At 32.8% G+C, this 20,356-nt stretch overlaps 1 protein-coding gene across 1 annotated transcript in view; it reads left to right on the forward strand.

Moving 5' to 3' along the window:
- Positions 1-20,356, forward strand: part of LOC111089338 — a 40,272-nt gene that overhangs the window by 9,074 nt on the left and 10,842 nt on the right. The window contains exons 2-3 of the mRNA XM_022401659.1: positions 11,212-11,350; positions 13,437-13,481. Coding sequence (XP_022257367.1) covers positions 11,212-11,350; positions 13,437-13,481 — 184 coding nt within the window. The remainder of the gene's footprint in view (positions 1-11,211; positions 11,351-13,436; positions 13,482-20,356) is intronic.

A 20,356-nucleotide genomic window follows, 5' to 3' on the forward strand; every position in this document is an offset into this window, starting at 1 on the left:
CCTCGTGTAGCTTTGCGCGAAATTCCAAAAACACACAACACAACACAACTTGACCTATTAATAATTTACTGTTAAGAAGTTAAGTTCATCTTCACCATTTTATTTTTTAAATCAATTCTTTACTTTAGAAGTAGTTTGTTGATCAATCATTTCAGGCACAAAAAAAAACCAAAAAAAAAACCCCCAAAACTCATTATATCTCTACATGAGTTTTGTTGGTTTTTAATCACTGAGAGAAAATGGATGTTGTGCAGGAAGGAAAAAAAAGGCAAATGCACCGACATACTTTCCCATATCTTAAGTTACAGTAACAAAAACTGGACAATCACAATACTGGGGCCCGGTATGGCCAGGTAGTTAGGGCGCTTGACTCGCAGTCTGCGGATCGCGGGTTCGAATCCCCGTCACATCAAACATGCTCGCCCTTTCAGCCGTGGGGGCGTTATAATGTGACGGTCAATCCCATTATTCGTTGGTAAAAGAGTAGCCCAAGAGTTGTAGATGGGTGGTGATGACTAGCTGCTTTCCCTCTAGTCTTACACTGCTAAATTAGGGACGGCTAGCGCGATATTCAAAACAAACAAACAAATACAATACTGGTATTTATTGATTAACATGATGATATGCGTTTTTATTATTTATTATTTCTATAATTATTTTCTGGTTATATTTCAAAAAGTTTTCAAATCAATATTTATAACACGATGTTTTTTATTGTTTTAAAGTGTTATGTTTAGGGAGGAGTGACTCCAAATCCGAATTAATATTGTAAATGCCCAAAGTCAGATAAGGATTAGTCTAGCTGTTTTAGTGCCGATTTACCGTAGTGAAAAGAAAAGATCGAGTCCCATATATGCCATCTTATCTTACAATAATATAATTAGGAAAAACGGATGTCTGTCCGTTGGGGTTTTACCAAATTGAAGCAATTTTTCTCCTCACCGTCAGTTCTACGTAGTTCTATCCAGGATACGGTCATTCGATTGGTTAAAAAGTTATGTTCCTGAGGTGCAAATATTGAACATATTGTTTACAAGGAAGTTTTGAAGAGGTCTACTTAGTACCTGACCCCCCTCCCCTCCCCAGGTCTCCGAAGACCTAAATCCCGATGATGATCCGACGCTCCCCATTCGCAGTATCAACATTGCCGGAACTGGTTTTTAGTTTTAAAAGAACTTTTAGAAAGAGCGTATCTTAATGACCAAATATTCGATTTTGTGTTGTTAGATAGGAATGCGAATTGAGTGAAATACCACAACTCTATGTATATTTTGTCGAATTTCGAAAAAATATACGAATCATAAAATTTTTCTTAGATAAGAAAATTGAATGTACTTACCACTCTTTTTGTTTCAAAAGGACTTGCAGTTTTTTTCAGATTATCCAACAAACGTTAAACCTTTAAAAATCTATGGTTATATACACACACACATACATATATATAATATAATTAAAGCATCAAATATTAGATTATCTCACGCTCGATACTTATGGTGGGCACAGCACAAATAGTTCACAATGACGTAGCAAGGTTTCTCCACTGAAACTGATCTAAATGTTTAATATAATGGTCATTAAAACAAATCAAATATAATATAATAGTGCTTATAGAAGTTATATATTTTTATTAAATCATACAAAACGACTTTATTATATATAAAAGCTAAACAATAATGTGTGATCAATATGCCTAGATTTTTCAGGGGGGTGGGCCATGTTGCTCCCCCTCCACACACACACTTGGCTACGCCTCTAATAGCTCATCGTGTAGCCTTGTGTTTAACAACAAACAAACAAACAAACAAACATATCTCACTGTTCTAAGCCTTTCGACATACTTGCAATTCTTTAGAATATAATGCTGGCTGATTCATCAGGATTTATAATGAAGCATCATAGGGAACGTCATGTTTGAAAAAGGTTTGCGCGAAATTATATAGTAGTGTTACAAGAAGAGTCTATTTTTGATACGTTATACACCTCCGCTTTAGGGGGTGAAAGCTTTGTTGATGTACTCGTTCATTGTGCTGGTTATCATTTTCATTGGAAAATCACTCTAAGTCATTTACAACTTTTCTGAATAGTTCTATATTAATGGTAAGTTTATGGACTTTTATATCAAAATTCTAACACGACTTTTTATAATTTCTCTGGTATAAAAACTGTTATAACTGAAATATATACCTGAAAACAAAGGTTCATGGTAGAGTCCACTTTCAAAATTCCCACCCTTTATGATGACAAGGGTGTCCAAGAACGGTAAATAATAATCTTTCTTTTTTCCACGATGAATTTAATGTTTATTTGTTGTTTATTTAAGCAATCTAGAAAATTTTTACCTGTTCTTCATTCTGAAATACAGTAAATGTCATCCACATATTTGTATGGTAACCGGACAATTAGATACCTTAAAAAAAAAGGAAGTAGGACATTTAGACGCCTAATAATTTTAGAGAGATGTTAAAACTTTTAAAACTTCGCAAAATACTTAAAATACATATATAGTAGATATATACAGGTCATATAATGGAGAAAATGTGAACCTAGTAGGCCTAGATCTATACAGTTAATGTAATTCACGCGGTCAGTTTTCTAACTATTTGTATTCATGATAGCATGAAAACTAAACTATTTCTTCTTTAATGACGTCATTGATGACCAGGTAAATGAGATCCCCGCTGAGTCCAACGATAGTCAATAGTTTTATATGCTGTCATATAATGAAGTAAACTAAACTGGTAATGTGTTAGGCCTAGATATATACACATCTTTCATATGCTTATATAGTGTTGTGCACGGAACATATCTGTTGTAAATATTGTTTTATTTTACAATAAACAAGTGGTGTCTAAATGTTTAGGTGTCTAGTTCATTTTTTATACACTAGTGGCTTACATTTTTTTAGGACATTCATGTAACGATATCTTTTCTTGATAACATATAAACACATTTGCTAATCTAAGGGCCAAAATAGACCCTGTACTAGATCCATCTATTGGTTCGTATATATATATATGTATATGTATAATATACCTATTCATTGAACAGAAAATGCGTTTAGTTTGTTGCTATTTCACACGGTTTCCAATATGTTTCTTTGGGTATACTCCCTTACACATAATTCAATGGTCTCAGTGGTATATTAGTAAATACCGATTCTACATCAAAACTGACAATTACTACATCATGATTGAAATATAAATTTTTGTTGCTATTAATAAACTCAGAGTTGTATTTCAAGGTATACCCATTACATACAAATTTCTTTAAACCATTACTCGAAAATTTGGCTAGTTTGTAATTATAACATCCGATATTTAATACGATAGATCTCATTGAATAATTTAGTTTAGTTATTTTTAGTAATCCGTAATATATATATCAACATACGAACCAGTTGGTCTTATGCCTTTGTATAATTGTTTATATGTAGTATTCTCTTTTTTTGAACTTCAACAAATATCTACTTGGCGTCGTTTCTCTAGATTTAGTCGGATCTTCTTTCTAGAATGCAAAATTTAATAATATCATTTACAATTTCACGAACCTTATTGTTATGGCAATTACAATTTTACGAACCTTATTGTTATGGCAATTACAATTTTACGAACCTTATTGTTATGGCAATTACAATTTTACGAACCTTATTGTTATGGCATTTACAATTTTACGAACCTTATTGTTATGGCAATTACAATTTTACGAACCTTATTGTTATGGTAATTACAATTTTACGAACCTTATTGTTATGGCATTTACAATTTTACGAACCTTATTGTTATGGCAATTACAATTTTACGAACCTTATTGTTATGGAAATTACAATTTTACGAACCTTATTGTCATGGAAATTACAATTTTACGAACCTTATTGTTTTAGTCTTCTTTATTTAAGATCAACTTTATCAGTGTTAATGATTGAAATATCGTAATTTTTACTTAATTTCTTTAATACCTGCATTTCTGATAAACTAATGTTTCATTGTTCTGGGATAAAATCATACACACTTAAGACATTCAAATCTATACTCGAAATCTGTTGATACTTAAAACATGTCACTGAATGTCTGTGTTATTGTCATTAGGTGATTTTACTGACTTGTTTTTGTCCTTATGTATGGCTATAGAAAAGTTGAGATGGTGGTATCTCACAAATCTAGCAAAGTAACTATATATGAACTTTTAACTTATAATGTATCATGTTTGGATAGTCGGCTAAATATTTTACAATGACTAATACTACTTGAATGAAGGTGGTGCTTTATAGGACTAACACTATAGGCATATAGCGTAGTTATAATGAGTTATATCGATTGATTAGAACCACCAGTGGTAAAATGTGACCACTTGCAGTGATCAAACGAGTCAGCAGCTGATAATTAAGTGTAATCTGATTATTGTGAGCGTCATGTTAAGATTTCAGTTACGTACCAACATTTTTATTTGCGTTAGTGCATTGTTGTGCCTTTTACTCGTTCTTTTTCATATTCGTCACAGCCTTAGCGTGCCTATTGTCAGTCAGGGGATCTGTATTATTGTGTGGAAGACTTAATGTAAACCGTTAAAAAAAGGTTTCATTATAGTTCTGCCAAATAATAGTAACCTTCGACTGATATATCGAATTTAGACGAATATGCTGGTAATTTCCTGTCTTAGTTGACATTATGTAGAAACATTATATTGGGGAATTGCCATACCATATTTAATGAAATAAATAAAAAATATATAGTTTTTTGTAGCTATAAACTTGAAAACTTAAATGTATTTTACTGTATTATGTAGAGATTAATGTATAGTATTTTAACGCGTTGTTATATGACTCATGACACTGGAAGTTCGAACTTTTAACTTCGCTTCGCCTTGAACTAACGTTATAAGGGCAAATCGTTAAAGAAAGTCACGAAATTATATTTTTTATACACATTTATATTTAAATTAATCAAACTTTTCCACATGTAAGAAAGTTTTTTTTTAAATCTGGTCGTTTCCTTTTATTTCCTTATCTTAGGAGGAAGGGAAATGGCACAAATGTACGGTAATGTAGATAATACATGTGAATTTAGCGACATCTTACGACAGGTACAGTCTATTAGATAATTCTATGATGCTATTCAAGAACAAAATCATGAACACGTTTAAAGCACGATATTCTTGTGTCGTGTACGTTTTGTAAAATTGAACTGTATGTTTATGAAAGGTGTTAATTGCTCGCACAAATAATAATTTTACAGGAAACCACTGAAGACTAATTAGATCATGGACACGAACTTAGTCTTGTAGAGATACAGTCTTGGTCAAAGTTGTTGCATATTTTATAACAAATAAGATATTTATTATTATTAAAATGTAATTCAAATACACTTATCGCTGTCAAACTGAGAGATGCATATTATATTAAACATCTACATATGTAATTTGTATAATGAGATAGGTTCTATAGACATCATGAACGATTTATTGGAACAGTAAACAATTTTATCAGACACCTGTAGAAAGATGTGTAATTCAGAATTTCACCTATCCTTACCAAAACATATATAATGACAAAATATAACATCAAAATATTATAAATAACGTATGTAAACTTATATCCGTTCATATTAAACATTCAATATCTGTTTGGTTCTCCTCGTACTCTAATAACCTCGCAAGGCCACGTGGCATGCTGTCCATGAGGTTATTGATGTAATACACCGTGATTTCACCCCAGCTTGTCACTAGAAGGTGTTGCAATTCAGCTACAGTAGCTGGTTTAAGGTCGTGATTAGCAATTTTCCTGCTCAGTTCTTCCCAACATTTCTCAATGGGATTACAATCTGGAGACTTTGCTGGCCATTGCATTCTGGTAATGTCCTCCTGGTCGAGAAACTCCTGTACAATACCATTTTCATTGTCCTCCTGGAGCACACAGTTATTGCCAAATCTTGTCCTAGTATATGGCAGAAATATCGTCTTCATGTGATTCCTGTAGGAGATGCCATTGATGTTTCACTGGAGGGAATGAAGAGCAGTTTTCCACCATGATGAATAGCTGCCCAAACATGTACTGCACTACCTCTTGTGTGTGTCCTGTGGGAAAGACAGTCTTCTTCCACCATTTGTTCTCCAGGGCAACGACGAACACGAATCCTACCATCAGCTGGGAATATGACTCATCTGAAAGATGACATCATGCCAGTGTCCTAACTGTAAGTTGGCATGCTGTCTTGCCCAAGTAACACAGTGATGGCGGTAATTTCTGGTTAATATCGGTTTGCAGGTAGCCCTTCTTGCAAAATAATCTTGTTTGGTCAGTCTCCTATTTAGTGTTCTTCTAGATATCCTGGAATGAATATGTTCATGCCACTCATGTCGTAAGATGTTAGAAGACTTATTTCGACCTTGATGTATTAACCTGATCAAAGCACTGTCATCACGGCGTCTACCAGTAGACTTTCCTGGAACAACGTTTCCTTTATTCCGATGACGTTTCAGGAATCTGGATAGAGTACAGTGGGGTACCCTACTGTTCTGGCAACGTCCGTTTGCTTCATGCCACTTCTGAACAGTCGAATTGACGCCCTATACATTCTGGCATGACTCTACACCAAGTACAGAGAAATTGTCTAAACAAAGCGTTGATCTGTTTCAAAAAAATATTATACCAAAAGCACACCCTCTTATACAAAACAGGTGTGTATGTATGTTTTCACGAACAAATACTCAAACCAACTTATACAGACCAGAATAACAACTCATACATGTTTGTGCAATCATACGCTACCTTTTCTGTCACTACTCGGGCATTTACTGAATAACTACGGCATACATGTAGACAATATAAAAGAGTATGAAAACATTGTGGCCAAGATTGTATATGTTTCTGAAAAATATAACAATTATATTGGTCTTTTCTTAATGTCTTATTGTTTATGACAATATTTATTCAGAATGTTGAACAGAAAATAATTATATAATTTATTTTTTACTTGGAACAATCTTTAACTCTCGATTAGTATTGTTTTTGTTTGAATTTTGCGCAAAGCTAACGAGGGCTATCTGCGATAGCCGTCCCTAATTTAGCAGTGTAAGACTAGAGGGAAGGCAGCCACCACCATCTCTTGGGCTACTCTTTTACCAACGAATAGTGGGATTGATCGTCACGTTATGACGCCCCCACGGCTGAAAGGGCGAGCATGTTTGGTGAGACGGGGATTCAAACCCGCGACCCTCAGATTGCGAGTCGAGCGTTTTATCCACTTGGCCATGCCTGGCCTCGATTAGTAAGCCGTCTGATATGTTAGTTGTTCAAATTTCTGCAGCCCTGATTTCTGACAAAGCAGTTCTTGAAATTAAAGTCATTTTTACTTTATGTATGAGGATGCTTCTAATAAAGGACATCCTTGTAATCAATATGATTGATTTTCCTAACATATTTAGAGACATTAAAATAGGCATTCTATTATATTTAAATGTAATACCTATCACTGATCCAGTAACAATAACACTGATAAGAGTAGCAGAAGCAGTGATGCAATGTTCGAAATAATAATGATTGCATAGAAATTATAAACACAAAATTTCTGTAATTGTTTTATATTTAGAAAGAGACTATACCATTTTAATGTGCTACTTTTTCCCGCTTTGCATTATTACTTGTCCCATCATCACCCGAGACATTCTTTCCTCTGCACCTTTTCCGGAATTTCTTCTTTTCTCTCTATTTATATACAAATAAAGCTATATAGTATATATACAACTAATGTTATACATTTTATATATAAAGAAATCGATATAGTATAAATACAAAGAAAGCTATAAACTTTATGTAGAAATTATGTTATATACTTTATATATAAACAAGTTGAGGTACCCGTCCTTTGTCCGGGTTACATATAAACAACTTGAGGTACCCGTCCTTTGTCCGGGTTATATATAAACAAGCTGAGGTACCAGTCCTTTGCCCGGGTTATGAACTTAAGAAATATGTGTGGGTGGTGTTAGCTATGATAAATAACACAAGACTTCTAACTTTCACGTAATTTATTTATAACATAGCATATTATTATTATTACAGTATTCATTATTGCCTCACCAAAAGTTTTGTATAAGCTTTAAGAACTCACCATGTTTATACTTAAAACATGATATACACTATGTGATGGTCAGGGTGGCTTTGTAGGAAGAGGTAGCGATCAAAGTAGTGGTGGTAGGGGTTCTTTATGTTATCCGTTTTCAACATACAGCTCCTTTTGACCTTCCACAGTGTTTTACGTTATCACTTAATTGACGGACATTGGTCACAGAAGTGTGTTATAACTCAAGAAACGGCTCTTCATACAGCCTTATGAGGGTTGTTGAAGTAGAAACTTCAGCTGAGTTTATGTAGTATTGCAATAGTGGCGGCCATTTTTTTCATTGCATTCCTTCACAGAGAGTGCTAGCGCACTTTCTGAGATATATAGGACGTTTATGTGCCCCCCCCCACCCACACACACACTGTGTGTATGTTGTGTTATTGAAAATTGAATAAAGTTTTTAGGTGTAAGGACGTTGCGCCATCTATGGATGTAGTTAATGTAAACTTACGTCAAAGATAGTAAATGCTTAATAACAGCAACAATGGGCTAGAGGGGGTTAAAACCTCCATTAACATGCCCCTTGTTCCAAACTATCATCCCACAAAGTTTGATTGAGATTAGCCCAGCGACGTAGAAGTAATTAGATAACGGACAGACAAACACACATATTTTTTTGCTTTATATGGTAGATAAAGCTATGAAGTTCTTTATATGTCATTTTTATTGGCTATATTATACCAAACTTTTTGAAGGTCCTTCAGGATATTTTTCAAAGTTGTTTTATCATCATTAGTTAACACTATAATTTCCTATATAGAAACTTCTGTAATCTGTCAAATATAGTAATAAGTATGTCCTATTACTCACAATAAGACTAATAACAATTTAAATCACATCCTTCTTCAATAAGACTTTGCTGTATTTGCTTGTTTGTTGTTAGCACAAAGCTACACAATGGACTATCTGTGCTATGCCTACTACGGATATCGAAACATGGTTTTTAATGTTATAAGCCACTGGGGACGACTTACCGCTAGGCCATTGGGAGAGGGGGCGACTTTTTTGTAATTCAATCAGACAGATGAACTCTGATATTGCATGCGACAGAAAAAAATATTAATATATAGTTGAAATACTATTACACACTCGTCTTATTAAAAACTCATATTGGTTCAGTAAAAAACAATGCAAAAAACAACAACAACTGTTGCCTTATTATAATGCAATAATTCACATACTACTAACTAAGTGTTCACTACTGTTACACCAAAACAACACACTGACCACAATGGAGAAAAAAAGTTGTGTTATTTTACAATAAGGTACAATTGGTTCAAAAGTTCCTATGTATAATGATAGTTTAAATTTTATCCTCTAGTAACGCATACATTCATATATGACCGATTATCTTTTCTGTAGAACTCATTCAAAAACCAAAATATTTGACCTAATAATGTTTAATGCATTATTTGTGCACCTAATCATTTTGACCGCATGACTTAGAAAGCAATATGTCTAAACGTGTTAATAGAATTACACTAAATTGACCAGCCAAGGATATATCGCTTCCCACATCAAACGTATTTATTCTACACATTAGTGTTATTTAAACCAGAAAATATTCTGTTTCGTCTAGATATAACTGAAAAAGAAAAGTGTTCCTTGAACCTCATATTCTGCGAAACTTGCTGGGATGTATTTAGTTTAATGATAAACTCCCTGAGTAACCAATTCCTGGATAATGTACCTTCAGAATAACATTCATCGTATTTTAAGTGTTGGTTCTTAATTAGATTTTAGATAAGATTGTTTTAAAACGATTAGTCTGTTGATTAACTCCGGTACAGAATAAATGTCTTTATTTAAAAAATGGTAAACCAGCTAAACAATAACTATTATCTTTTACTGCTCTTGAATTCCATTATATTTTTTATCGCTGTAAATGTAAGTTCTATTTTATTTGCTTCAAAACAAAATCACATGTTATCAGAAGTAAAACAAAATCACATGTTATCAGAAATATTTACAGTAAGTTATAAAACACTGATTACTTCTTTCACAGAAATTAAAAAATAAAAGAGAAATTGGTATAATGGCTGCCTTCCCATTTTAGTTCTGACTTTCTCTTCCGGTTGCTTTCTTATTTCACTTCTCATTCTTTTCTAATGTATAACTCTTTCATCAGCTGATGAAATAGTTTGTAAGCGGAAAGTTCGAACCACTTTTAGGACCTGAAATTAGCGACCTGCTCTTTGTATTGTTCATTTACCCTGTGGGATCCACATGTTGCTTGTGTGTTTATTGTTAAACACACATCTACACAGTGGACTATCTGTGCTGCGGGTATCGAAACATGATTTTTAGCGTTGTAAGCCAGTAGACTTACCACTGAGTCACCAGAGGTTCCACAACTTATTTATTAATTTTATAGTTTTGTCCGTTACAACTCTCAGTGTAAAAACTGACCAGAAATATTGGGTGAGATCATTCATTTTCTATGTAAGACATGGGGAACTCCAGCGTTAGTAGGATTAATTGCAGTATTAATTTACATCGTAATTGAAACCCAATAAGGTCATGGACCCACAAGCAATGAAGTGCATAAAATATATTTGAAAATGTGCGGTCATCGGCAATTCCAGGGTTAAGCTTTATGCATACTGTAATAACCTACGTGTTACCCAGGTTATAATTTTTATGTTTGTGGTTACATCATACTTAGAAGAACTACAAATAATTATTAACTCTAAACATAATTTAAGAATAAACTTGCTGTCTTCGTGTAAATATTTATCTCGGCTCAACACGAGTTAAGATATACACACATATGTCTGTTGTATCCTGAAGTTATAGCGTAAACCAACTGAGCAACTGATGAAAAGGAAACTGGAGATTCTATTAGGTACCTATATCTTGTTACTCATATCTTTTTTCTTAATTGTAAATAGTAGTATCTTAATTTAAATAAGACATCGCTCGTTTCTTCTTGATGTTCTAGTGTGTTTGTTTTTCACGTACAAGAATATTTATAAAAGATCACCAAGTGAAGAAAGACCATATATAGAAGAAAGTTTGTTGTTACGTTTTAAGTTTGTTTTCATTTTTCTTGTATTCTGTTAATTTTGTTAATTCGTTTTTCTACCCCTTCTAGGTGGCCCCTCTTTCCGACTTACTTTACGCTACTGTGGCTTTGTACAGTACCTGCTTGAGAGAAGTGACGTTAACGTCTATCTACAAGACAATAAGTGCAGAAGGAGCACGTACTATTATTTTGTTGCGTGATAAACGAGGTAAAAACTACAGTACTCGTCCTTTTCCTAAAATGCACCAAAACAGTTTTGTTTGTGTTTATTACGGAAAGAGGAATACTGTAGTTTTTAAACGAGAATATCACAAACTCGGTCATGTACAGTCAAATATGGCCCTTCATACATAAAGTATTGAGTTAAATCTTTTTCATGTTTTACACATAAATTTTACCAAATAAGGTTATAACATTAGGGTAAATTTAGAATATAATAAGTGGAAATCAACGTGTTTTTCTGATAATGAGATACAGTGCTGAGAAACTCCATATTGTTGATATAAATTGTGTAGTTTCTGCTAAATGGTTTATAAGTTTTCCTGTTAACAAACCATCAGCAGTTTGTTTGTTCACCCAAAGGACACAAATGGCTGATCGACCATAACATAGCTCCCTATGGTTCAAGCATAGCTACCCCTAAATGTGAACAGCGCGCAGGACGGATGTTTAAAAGCTAGCAAGCTAGCCACCTGATTCAACTAGTAATAATTGAATAGCGTGACTGACTGTTACTTTTATAACTCACTAACAGCTGGAATTGTAAAGTGTGTTTGGTAGTACCACGTTTCGAATCCAGGATTTTTTGACCTCCAGTCCGACACGTTGATTAGTATACCACAGTTGGGCTGATCGTCAACAGACAGGAAACAACAAAAATAAGAAATATATCATTAAAGACTAAAATATACTATTTCCACTGTTTGCGTGCTTGCAAAGATGTATAACACGTTCAACAAAATGATGTCAGGACTCACAGTTTAACATATATAAATTACTAATATGAATACTCAATCTCTATAGTTAAAGTTCTATAATATCTTGTTTAGATTGTAACTTATATTTTGGAATTGAAGAAAGTATGAAATCAAATGTATTTGAATGGTTATCATATTTTACAAAGCCGAATGCCCCCCAGTGCCACAGCGGTATGTCTGCGGATTTACAACGCTAGAATCCGGGTTTCGATACCCGTGTTGGACAGAGCACAGATAGCCTATTGTGAAGCTTTGTGCTTAATTACAAACAAAGCCGAATGAAATTTCTATTTTATCTTTAATATTGAACAATTTATATTTTGTTTTTATCGACTTATCAATTGCTCGAATGGGTTAGAATAAGAATTTGATTTGTTCTTGAAATGTATAAATGAGAAAAAATTACATCAAATCTGTAATATAACATACCAAATTTGTACCTAACAGCAAAGTACAGTTTCGTGACATGCGTGATCCTTCCACAGAAAAACGTAATAGTTGCGAACAACCCAGTAATTACCTCACAGGTTGAAATGATAAACTGATTAAAAATATATTACGAACAATTTCTTGTTAACAGATTTTTAACTAAATTTTAAACTACTCGTAATTCACGTCGAAATAACTTCATTTTGTACAGAATAATGATTATCATGCAATCTCAAGTTTGAAAATAGGATGGATAACCCCATGGTACGATCCCCAAGGATTGATAATCTTTTGAAATATTCCTTTTAAAGTTTACGCTTTCCAGCAATTTACTGTATTTTTTTCCCCCAACTGACTGTTTTTCTTTTTCTGTAATGCGAAAAACAGTGCTTACAAATAGCGAATCAACGGATTCCTAAGTCTCTAGTTGTTTGGCGTTTATTTCTATTTATTTTTTACCGGTATATGTTATAAATCAGTATAACGCTTCTAATCCAGTACAAAGTACATCATTTTCTTTGACTTATTCACGATTTGGTACTGAATAATTAAAACTCCATTTTTTGTGTGGATCGGTTTAGAAGAACAATACTTATGTTGTTGTTGTTACTGCTTCTAACACCCTTTTTAGTTACTTTTATGACCTTAGAAGATTAGCCTTTAATTAAAATTAAAGTGAACTTTCATTTAAAAATATATGTTTAGTTTTATGTCAACACAGAATTTTGTGTATATATAGTAATTATAATGTGATTTCAATTATAATTTAAACTTATAATTATATACTATCAAATACGTGTGCTTCATATTGTTATCAATTTATTGTATTTGAACGAAAGCAAAATACAACCTTAGAGTCATGACGCAGAATTTCTTTTTGAATTTCAGAGATTCTTCAAAAGTTGGAGAACCACGGAACCGGTAATCCTCTTGGTAGGTATAGTTATCACACAGTTGTGATTAACTCCGTCAAAGTTGGAGAACCACGGAACCGGTAATCCTCTTGGTAGGTATAGTTATCACACAGTTGTGATTAACTCCGTCAAAGTTGGAGAACCACGGAACCGGCAATCCTCTTGGTAGGTATAGTAATCACACAGTTGTGATTAACTCCGTCTTTGGTATGGCCGTTAACACACAGTTGTGATTAACTCCGTCTTTGGTATGGCCGTTAACACACAGTTGTGATTAACTCCCGTCTTTGGTATGACCGTTAAACTTGTTTTCCGTGACGTAGTGTATGAAATAGATAAAGTTGCGACGATTTTGAAATGTTGAAATCGATTAATCGTTTTGATAAAGTCGGATCGGATAACCGTCAGTTATTTGGAATCCAACATTAGAACACATGATTGTCGACAAATAGTCAAAACTAAAACGTAGGGACAATATAGTGAATATATTTTACCCTTTTCTAGAAACAATCTTTTTGCGTGGAATTGTTCTTTGGTTTACCGGGTGTTGTATTGTGTGAATGACTGTTTAGAATATAATCCAGCGTGTACGACTCACACCTGTTGTGAGTCACGTGACACTTAAATATTACCGTAATTACTCGATATAATTGGATATTCAATCAATTAAAGGTTTGTTTATATATTCAGGGATAAACTTTCGTATTCAAACAAATTTATTCTTCCAGTCTGTGAATAGAAACGCCCCCCCCCCCCAGTGGCACAGCGGCATGCGGCACTTACAACGCTAGAATCCGGGTTTCGATACCCGTGGTGGGCAGAGCACATATAGCCCATTGTGTATCTTTGTGCTTTATTAAAAACAAACAATAGAAACGATTATTGACTTAATGATTTGGAAATCGATTACGATTCGATTATCTAAAAATATATCGCGACTTTACTTACAAAAAACCTCAGTATTTTCCCTTTGAATCTCTATATGTATTAGTGGTAAATAAATGAAAGAGCCCTTTAGTGGTATGTCTACGGACTTAAAGCGCTAAAAATCGGAGTTCGATATCCCATAAATGAAAGAAGTAAAAAATATAGTATAAAGTCTTAAATAAATATTTCTAATATCATACGGTCTCTATATATAAATAGATTCCAAGAAACACACTATTTCAAAACATTAGGAAAACATTTTTCATCTACTAATAGATGGACAATTAGATATACAAATTAAATGTAAATGAATAAATTGATAAAACTATAAAGACATTTCAATTCAATCACAACATATTATTTTTACATTTAAATGTAAATGAATAAATTGATAAAACTATAAAGACATTTCAACTCAATCACAACATATTATTTTTACATTATTCTTGTTTATTTAATCTTAATAGAGTCTGGCTACTATTTTGAACATTTTACCAGTCACATACTTTTCACTAATTTTCTTGTTTAAACATTCCAATTTCAAATGATAAGATAAATTATAAAATATGCAAGCAATCAGAAGTCATGCAAGTAAAAACCAAAAGTTTTGAAAATTTCTTCGGAGATTTTTGCTGCCATACTTCATCAGAGCTTGAATAATTACTTCATTAAAGTTCAGATTAGATATATTTTTATATTGATGATTAGGCTCACATTTTACCTAGCTGGACTAATTTAAGCTATGATTTCGAACACATATATTAAAAATATTTTATTTCTTATTCCAAACATCAAAGAACTGGAAGGATAAAAAGGAACTTTGGGATATTTATGTGCTGTAATTTGAATTTCAATAGAAAAAATGATCTTAGAGACATCGTATGACAAAAAAACAAAATAATGTCACAAACTAATTATAAACCAAAGATACTTGATTAAGTTATAAGAATAGAAGTTTTTAAGGTATTATTATTTGCTCTTCCCAGGTTTATTTTAATTATTTGATACCTTGTGTTATTTATTGTGTTTTATTTTAATTTTTTTTTTTATTGCCGTAAGTTTGTTTGTTTGTTATGGATTTCGCGCAAAGCTACACGAGGGCTATCTACGCTAGCAGTCCCTAATTTAGCAGTGTAAGACTAGGGGGAAGGCAGCTAGTCATCACCACCCACCGCCAACTCTTGGGCTACTCTTTTACCAACGAATAGTGGGATTGACAGTCACATTATAACGGCTGAAAGGGCGAGCATGTTTGGTGTGACGGGGATTCGCAGATTGCGAGTCGAGCGCCCTAACCACCTGGTCATGCCGGGCCTATTCCCGTAAGAAGTCTCTATAGAGTAAATATTGATAAAAAAAACTTGATATATTTGCGACATGGTTAGCTATCTTGGGATGAAAAAATCAAAACTTCAGATGACAGTTTTTATAGCTTACTGGAAAAACGTATACAGTATATATATTTGGTGAGAAGAAACAAGATAAGATAAAGACAAACGTGTTTGAAATAATAATAATAGTAAATTTTACTTATGGGTTCGCTGCAGTATGGATAAATATTTACTAGATATATGGTTTTACGGGGGACTTTCGATAACGATACTTCCTGTCTTGTCTTTAATAAAAATGGCCTGGTGGTTAGAACGCTTGACTCAGAATCTGAGGGTTGCGGGTTCGAATCCCCGTTATTGAACATACTCGCCCTTTCAGCCGTGGAAATGTTACGGCCAATCCTACCATTTGTTGGTAAAAAGTGAAGCCCAAGAGTTGGCGGTGTTGACTAGATTATTTCCTTACCACTTCTAAATCAGGGACGGCTAGTGTAGATAGCCCAGGATAAATTCAAACTAAACAAACCAAATTTTATTAAAATATCCGTCAAAATCAATTAATACTAGTTTCATTCTTTCACATCAGTTTTATAAATTAGTGTAATATTTTATTTGTCTAAAGTACAGATTCAAGTTAGTGTCTCAAGAGACTTCTCGGGTGTTTCATATGTTTTCTTTTAATTTATGTACAATGTAGCCTTTACGTTCTCGATGTCTCAGTTTACAAAGAATAGAATATTTCAAACAGCAGTATAAAGGCAGTCTATAGTCTCTTACCTTGAACACAGGAAAAGCTTTGTTTATTGCATTTAATGAGAAATACAGTTATTTTCATAATCACATAAAGGTTTTCTAGTGATTTAACTTGTGTCAAACAATATCACGCGATCGATTTATTGGCTAGTTTAAAATTGGATATGAAGAGTTTTTCTTCATCTAAGATTGTATTGGTTGCTTTATTGTTGTTGCGCTGAAAGCAACGTCTAGTAACGAGTAATAACACTAGGCAACGTCAGTTTAAAAAGCCTGTTTAGAAAGATAGATAGCACATAACACTACCTCAATGTTGACATTAAGAAAATTGTGAGGCCCTAAAAAATAGCTAAACATTTACAAGTACAGAGAAATGAAAATCATGTTCATATCAGTCAAATTTCATTTAATACACCCACCACTCTTTTTCAAGTATCCTCGTCCATAAATATTTACTGTGAACCAAGTGAATTCAAATACTCAAAGAGAAAAAAAAAAGCATAGCTTTCTTTCATGAAAATGGAAATTTAATTATTGTTGTTGTTTGGTATTAATAGTGTCAGTTTTAATACTGTAAAATATTTTTATTTCACGTTTGAAGTATTTGGTTTTACGTCTTCATTAAACACTGTATAATAAAAGTATATGGCGTACTGATGTATTAATTAATTCTCTACATCGCTATGTTAATATCACACACACAGTAAGTATCATACTAATGGTGTGCTAATCTTGTAACAAAAGTTATAACAAAAATAATTTAAACAAGTAACAATCAAATCAAGCCACACTGCTTCTTTGAACTCACCTACCATCTCTCCTCTGTCACTCAGATAAATAGTATCCATTTACAGTCACATGTTCGTCTAAAGTTGTTATTTAAACATGGTGAACGATGCAATAAAATTATGAACATCTTACTACATTAGAATGTTAATGTTCCCAGCGTTTCTTTAGCTGATGTTAAGACCTAAAGGAAGATGTTATTTTTGTTATATTATTCAACAGTTTTATAAGTGTCTGCTGTGCTTTCGTGGTGCTCCTTCTGTACAGTATTTATTGCATTTTGTAGTCGATGTAAAGGTTTGGAAACGAATGAATTGAAATCCAGGACATGAACGTACGTAAAGTATACAAATAAAGATTGTATGAAATTTGACATGTTTTTATCTTTTAAATTTTTTGTAATAATTAAATACCTTTATATGTTCAGAAAATATAAATAAACGTGTTTTCTGCAAAAGCAGGAATATTTTTTTTCCTTTCTTTGTATTATGAACCTAGCTTTGAAAATATATATTTCATAACAGCTTAAGAAAAACTCTTTGCTATGTAAATGACATAAATGATTTGTAGAACTAACCAGGATATGTACTGTACATAGGTATGTATATATATATGTATGCGTGGGTTTTTAATGTTTACGATAACCATTTCCACTCGAATGAAAAATCAAAATATCCATCGCATAACAAATATATTGCAATGAAAGTTTTCTGTAGCTACTATGGCTTGAGAAGTTTCTGACTATGTTATTCTCTTTAAAATTATATAAGTATGATGAATGTAGAGATCATTAGGTGTAAAAACTTAAAACATGGGTATATTAAACTGTAGAAACAAATCAAGGAATAAAAGATAAATTAAAAAAAAACTACCAATGATAAATTTCAAAACAACATGAATTTTCTAAATTTACAACTTGATTTAAGATAGAATAGGCTATTGCATTTATTTTTCCCTGATCGTTTTTAATTAAATTCTGTTGATTTATATAGTGAAACGGGGATTAAAAGGAATTACAAGTTTATGCTTCATTAATCAGTTCGTTGTAACTTAAAACATTATACATGGAGGAATATATGATATTTTTTCTTGTTCGAAGCATCTTTATTATCATGAAATGAGATTGTTCATCATTTAGTAATTTAATCTACTCTCACAAAACCCCCAGTTGCACAGCGATATGTCTGCGGACTTGGAACGCTAGAAACCGGGTTTCGATACCCGTGGTGGTAGGGTACAGATAGCTCACTGTGTAGCTTTGTACTTAACTACAAACTAACAAACCACTCTGACATTAATTAAAGGGATATAAGCTTGAATCACAATAGCTCGTCTAATCATTGTTTATTGAACTGTAAATCATGCCGACGGAGTGATTTATTTTAACGTCAAGTCCATAAATTTGACATAACTTCAGTTCGTTGTATTTTACAATCAGAATAAAAGGCCCTGCTAAAATCTGGCTCCACGTAATTTCGTAAAGTTAACATTAGAGTAAAATGAAAGCTGGTGGAACCGATTGTATAACAGGCTTTTGGTAAAGTTTCATCACGTTTTAATTAAATAAGTTTTAAAGCATTCTATTATAGTTGTTAACCAGTATTTTAAAAAGAGTTAGGAAAACTTCACAGGTTCCATAAGATTCAATCACTAAAAATTAAGAATAACTGCAGAATCTTTTCTATCACAGTTTTGTGCAGCAACGTAAGAATATCGTTTGTTTGTACCATAAACTATTTGCGCTCTGTCCACTGCGGCGAATCGAACCCCAAATGTTACCGTTGTAAGTTCGTAAACTTATCGTTGATCTAACGACGGACAAAGTACGAACAGCTAGAAAAATATACAAAGAAAAGTAAACTAAATAATTAATAGAAAAACCTATAGAACACTCTATAGAGGCTTTAGCATGATATTTCATCAGGAATTATCATTATACTGTTGTCAACGGTTCCAGTCTTTAATTTTCAACCTACTTATGTATGTAAATGTTTTAATTAATTATTTTTGTTATTTAAAACAAGATACTTATAATTAATTTTATTATATTTGATTTCCCGGAAGGTTTATCTGGGCTATCTGTGCTCTGTCCACCACGGGTATCGAAACCCGGATTCCAGCATTGTAAGTCCGCAGACATACCGCTGTGCCACCAGGGGGCTTCTCGGAAGGACGTGGTTTAAAATTAAAATATATTTAAATTGCCAAGTGAATTTTCATATTTTATCATCGTATGAATTTTATTATGATTATCGGTTTTAAATTATCATTTAAGTACTGTATTAAATAATATACTTATGTTATGTAGTAAAAGTGAATGCGTGTTATTATTCTGGATAATATGCCAGTATGTAAATGACTTGAATTAAAAATATATATGTCTCTGATATAAAAAAAAAAGAAACGATTTCAACTTCAGGAAAAAATAGCAGTTTAATTAACCAATATTTCGACTTACGTATTTGTCAGTGTATAGTACAATGTAATACAAAAGCTGAGTACAGTTGATGCAGTATTAAGCTTACTTCTAAGTAGTATTTCACATAAGCATATTTTATATCAGTTGTACTTACTTTTTGTATTGCATTTTACCCTTGCGAAGACAAAAGTTGAAATATTAGTATTTGAAAGTATTACTTTTTTCAAATTTTGCTAAACTAGAATAGAACAGATAGCTAATATATGGGCAAATTAAAGTAATTTCAAATGTATTTCAGTTAATACATTACTGATTTTCCGTTTCATTTCAAATCATGAACTTAAAAAAGATTAGAACATTCATTACAAGAAGATATTTTACAACGTGGAGTCACTCAAAGTATAAGAACACGACTCCTTTGAAACTAGGGCTTATATTATTCATTTAGAAGCTAGGAACGTGATGCCTTAATAACTAGACATACCATTTCGGAAGAAATGGGAAAATAGCTTTTGAGGAAGTATGGAACACGACTCCTTTGAAACTAGGACTTATATTATTCATTTAGAAGCTAGGAACGTGATGCCTTAGTAACTAGACATACCATTTCGGAAGAAATGGGAAAATAGCTTTTGAGGAAGTATGGAACACGACTCCTTTGAAACTAGGGCTTATATT

This window comes from Limulus polyphemus, unplaced genomic scaffold, assembly GCF_000517525.1.
Source record: "Limulus polyphemus unplaced genomic scaffold, Limulus_polyphemus-2.1.2 Scaffold5943, whole genome shotgun sequence".
Taxonomy (NCBI): domain Eukaryota; kingdom Metazoa; phylum Arthropoda; class Merostomata; order Xiphosura; family Limulidae; genus Limulus; species Limulus polyphemus.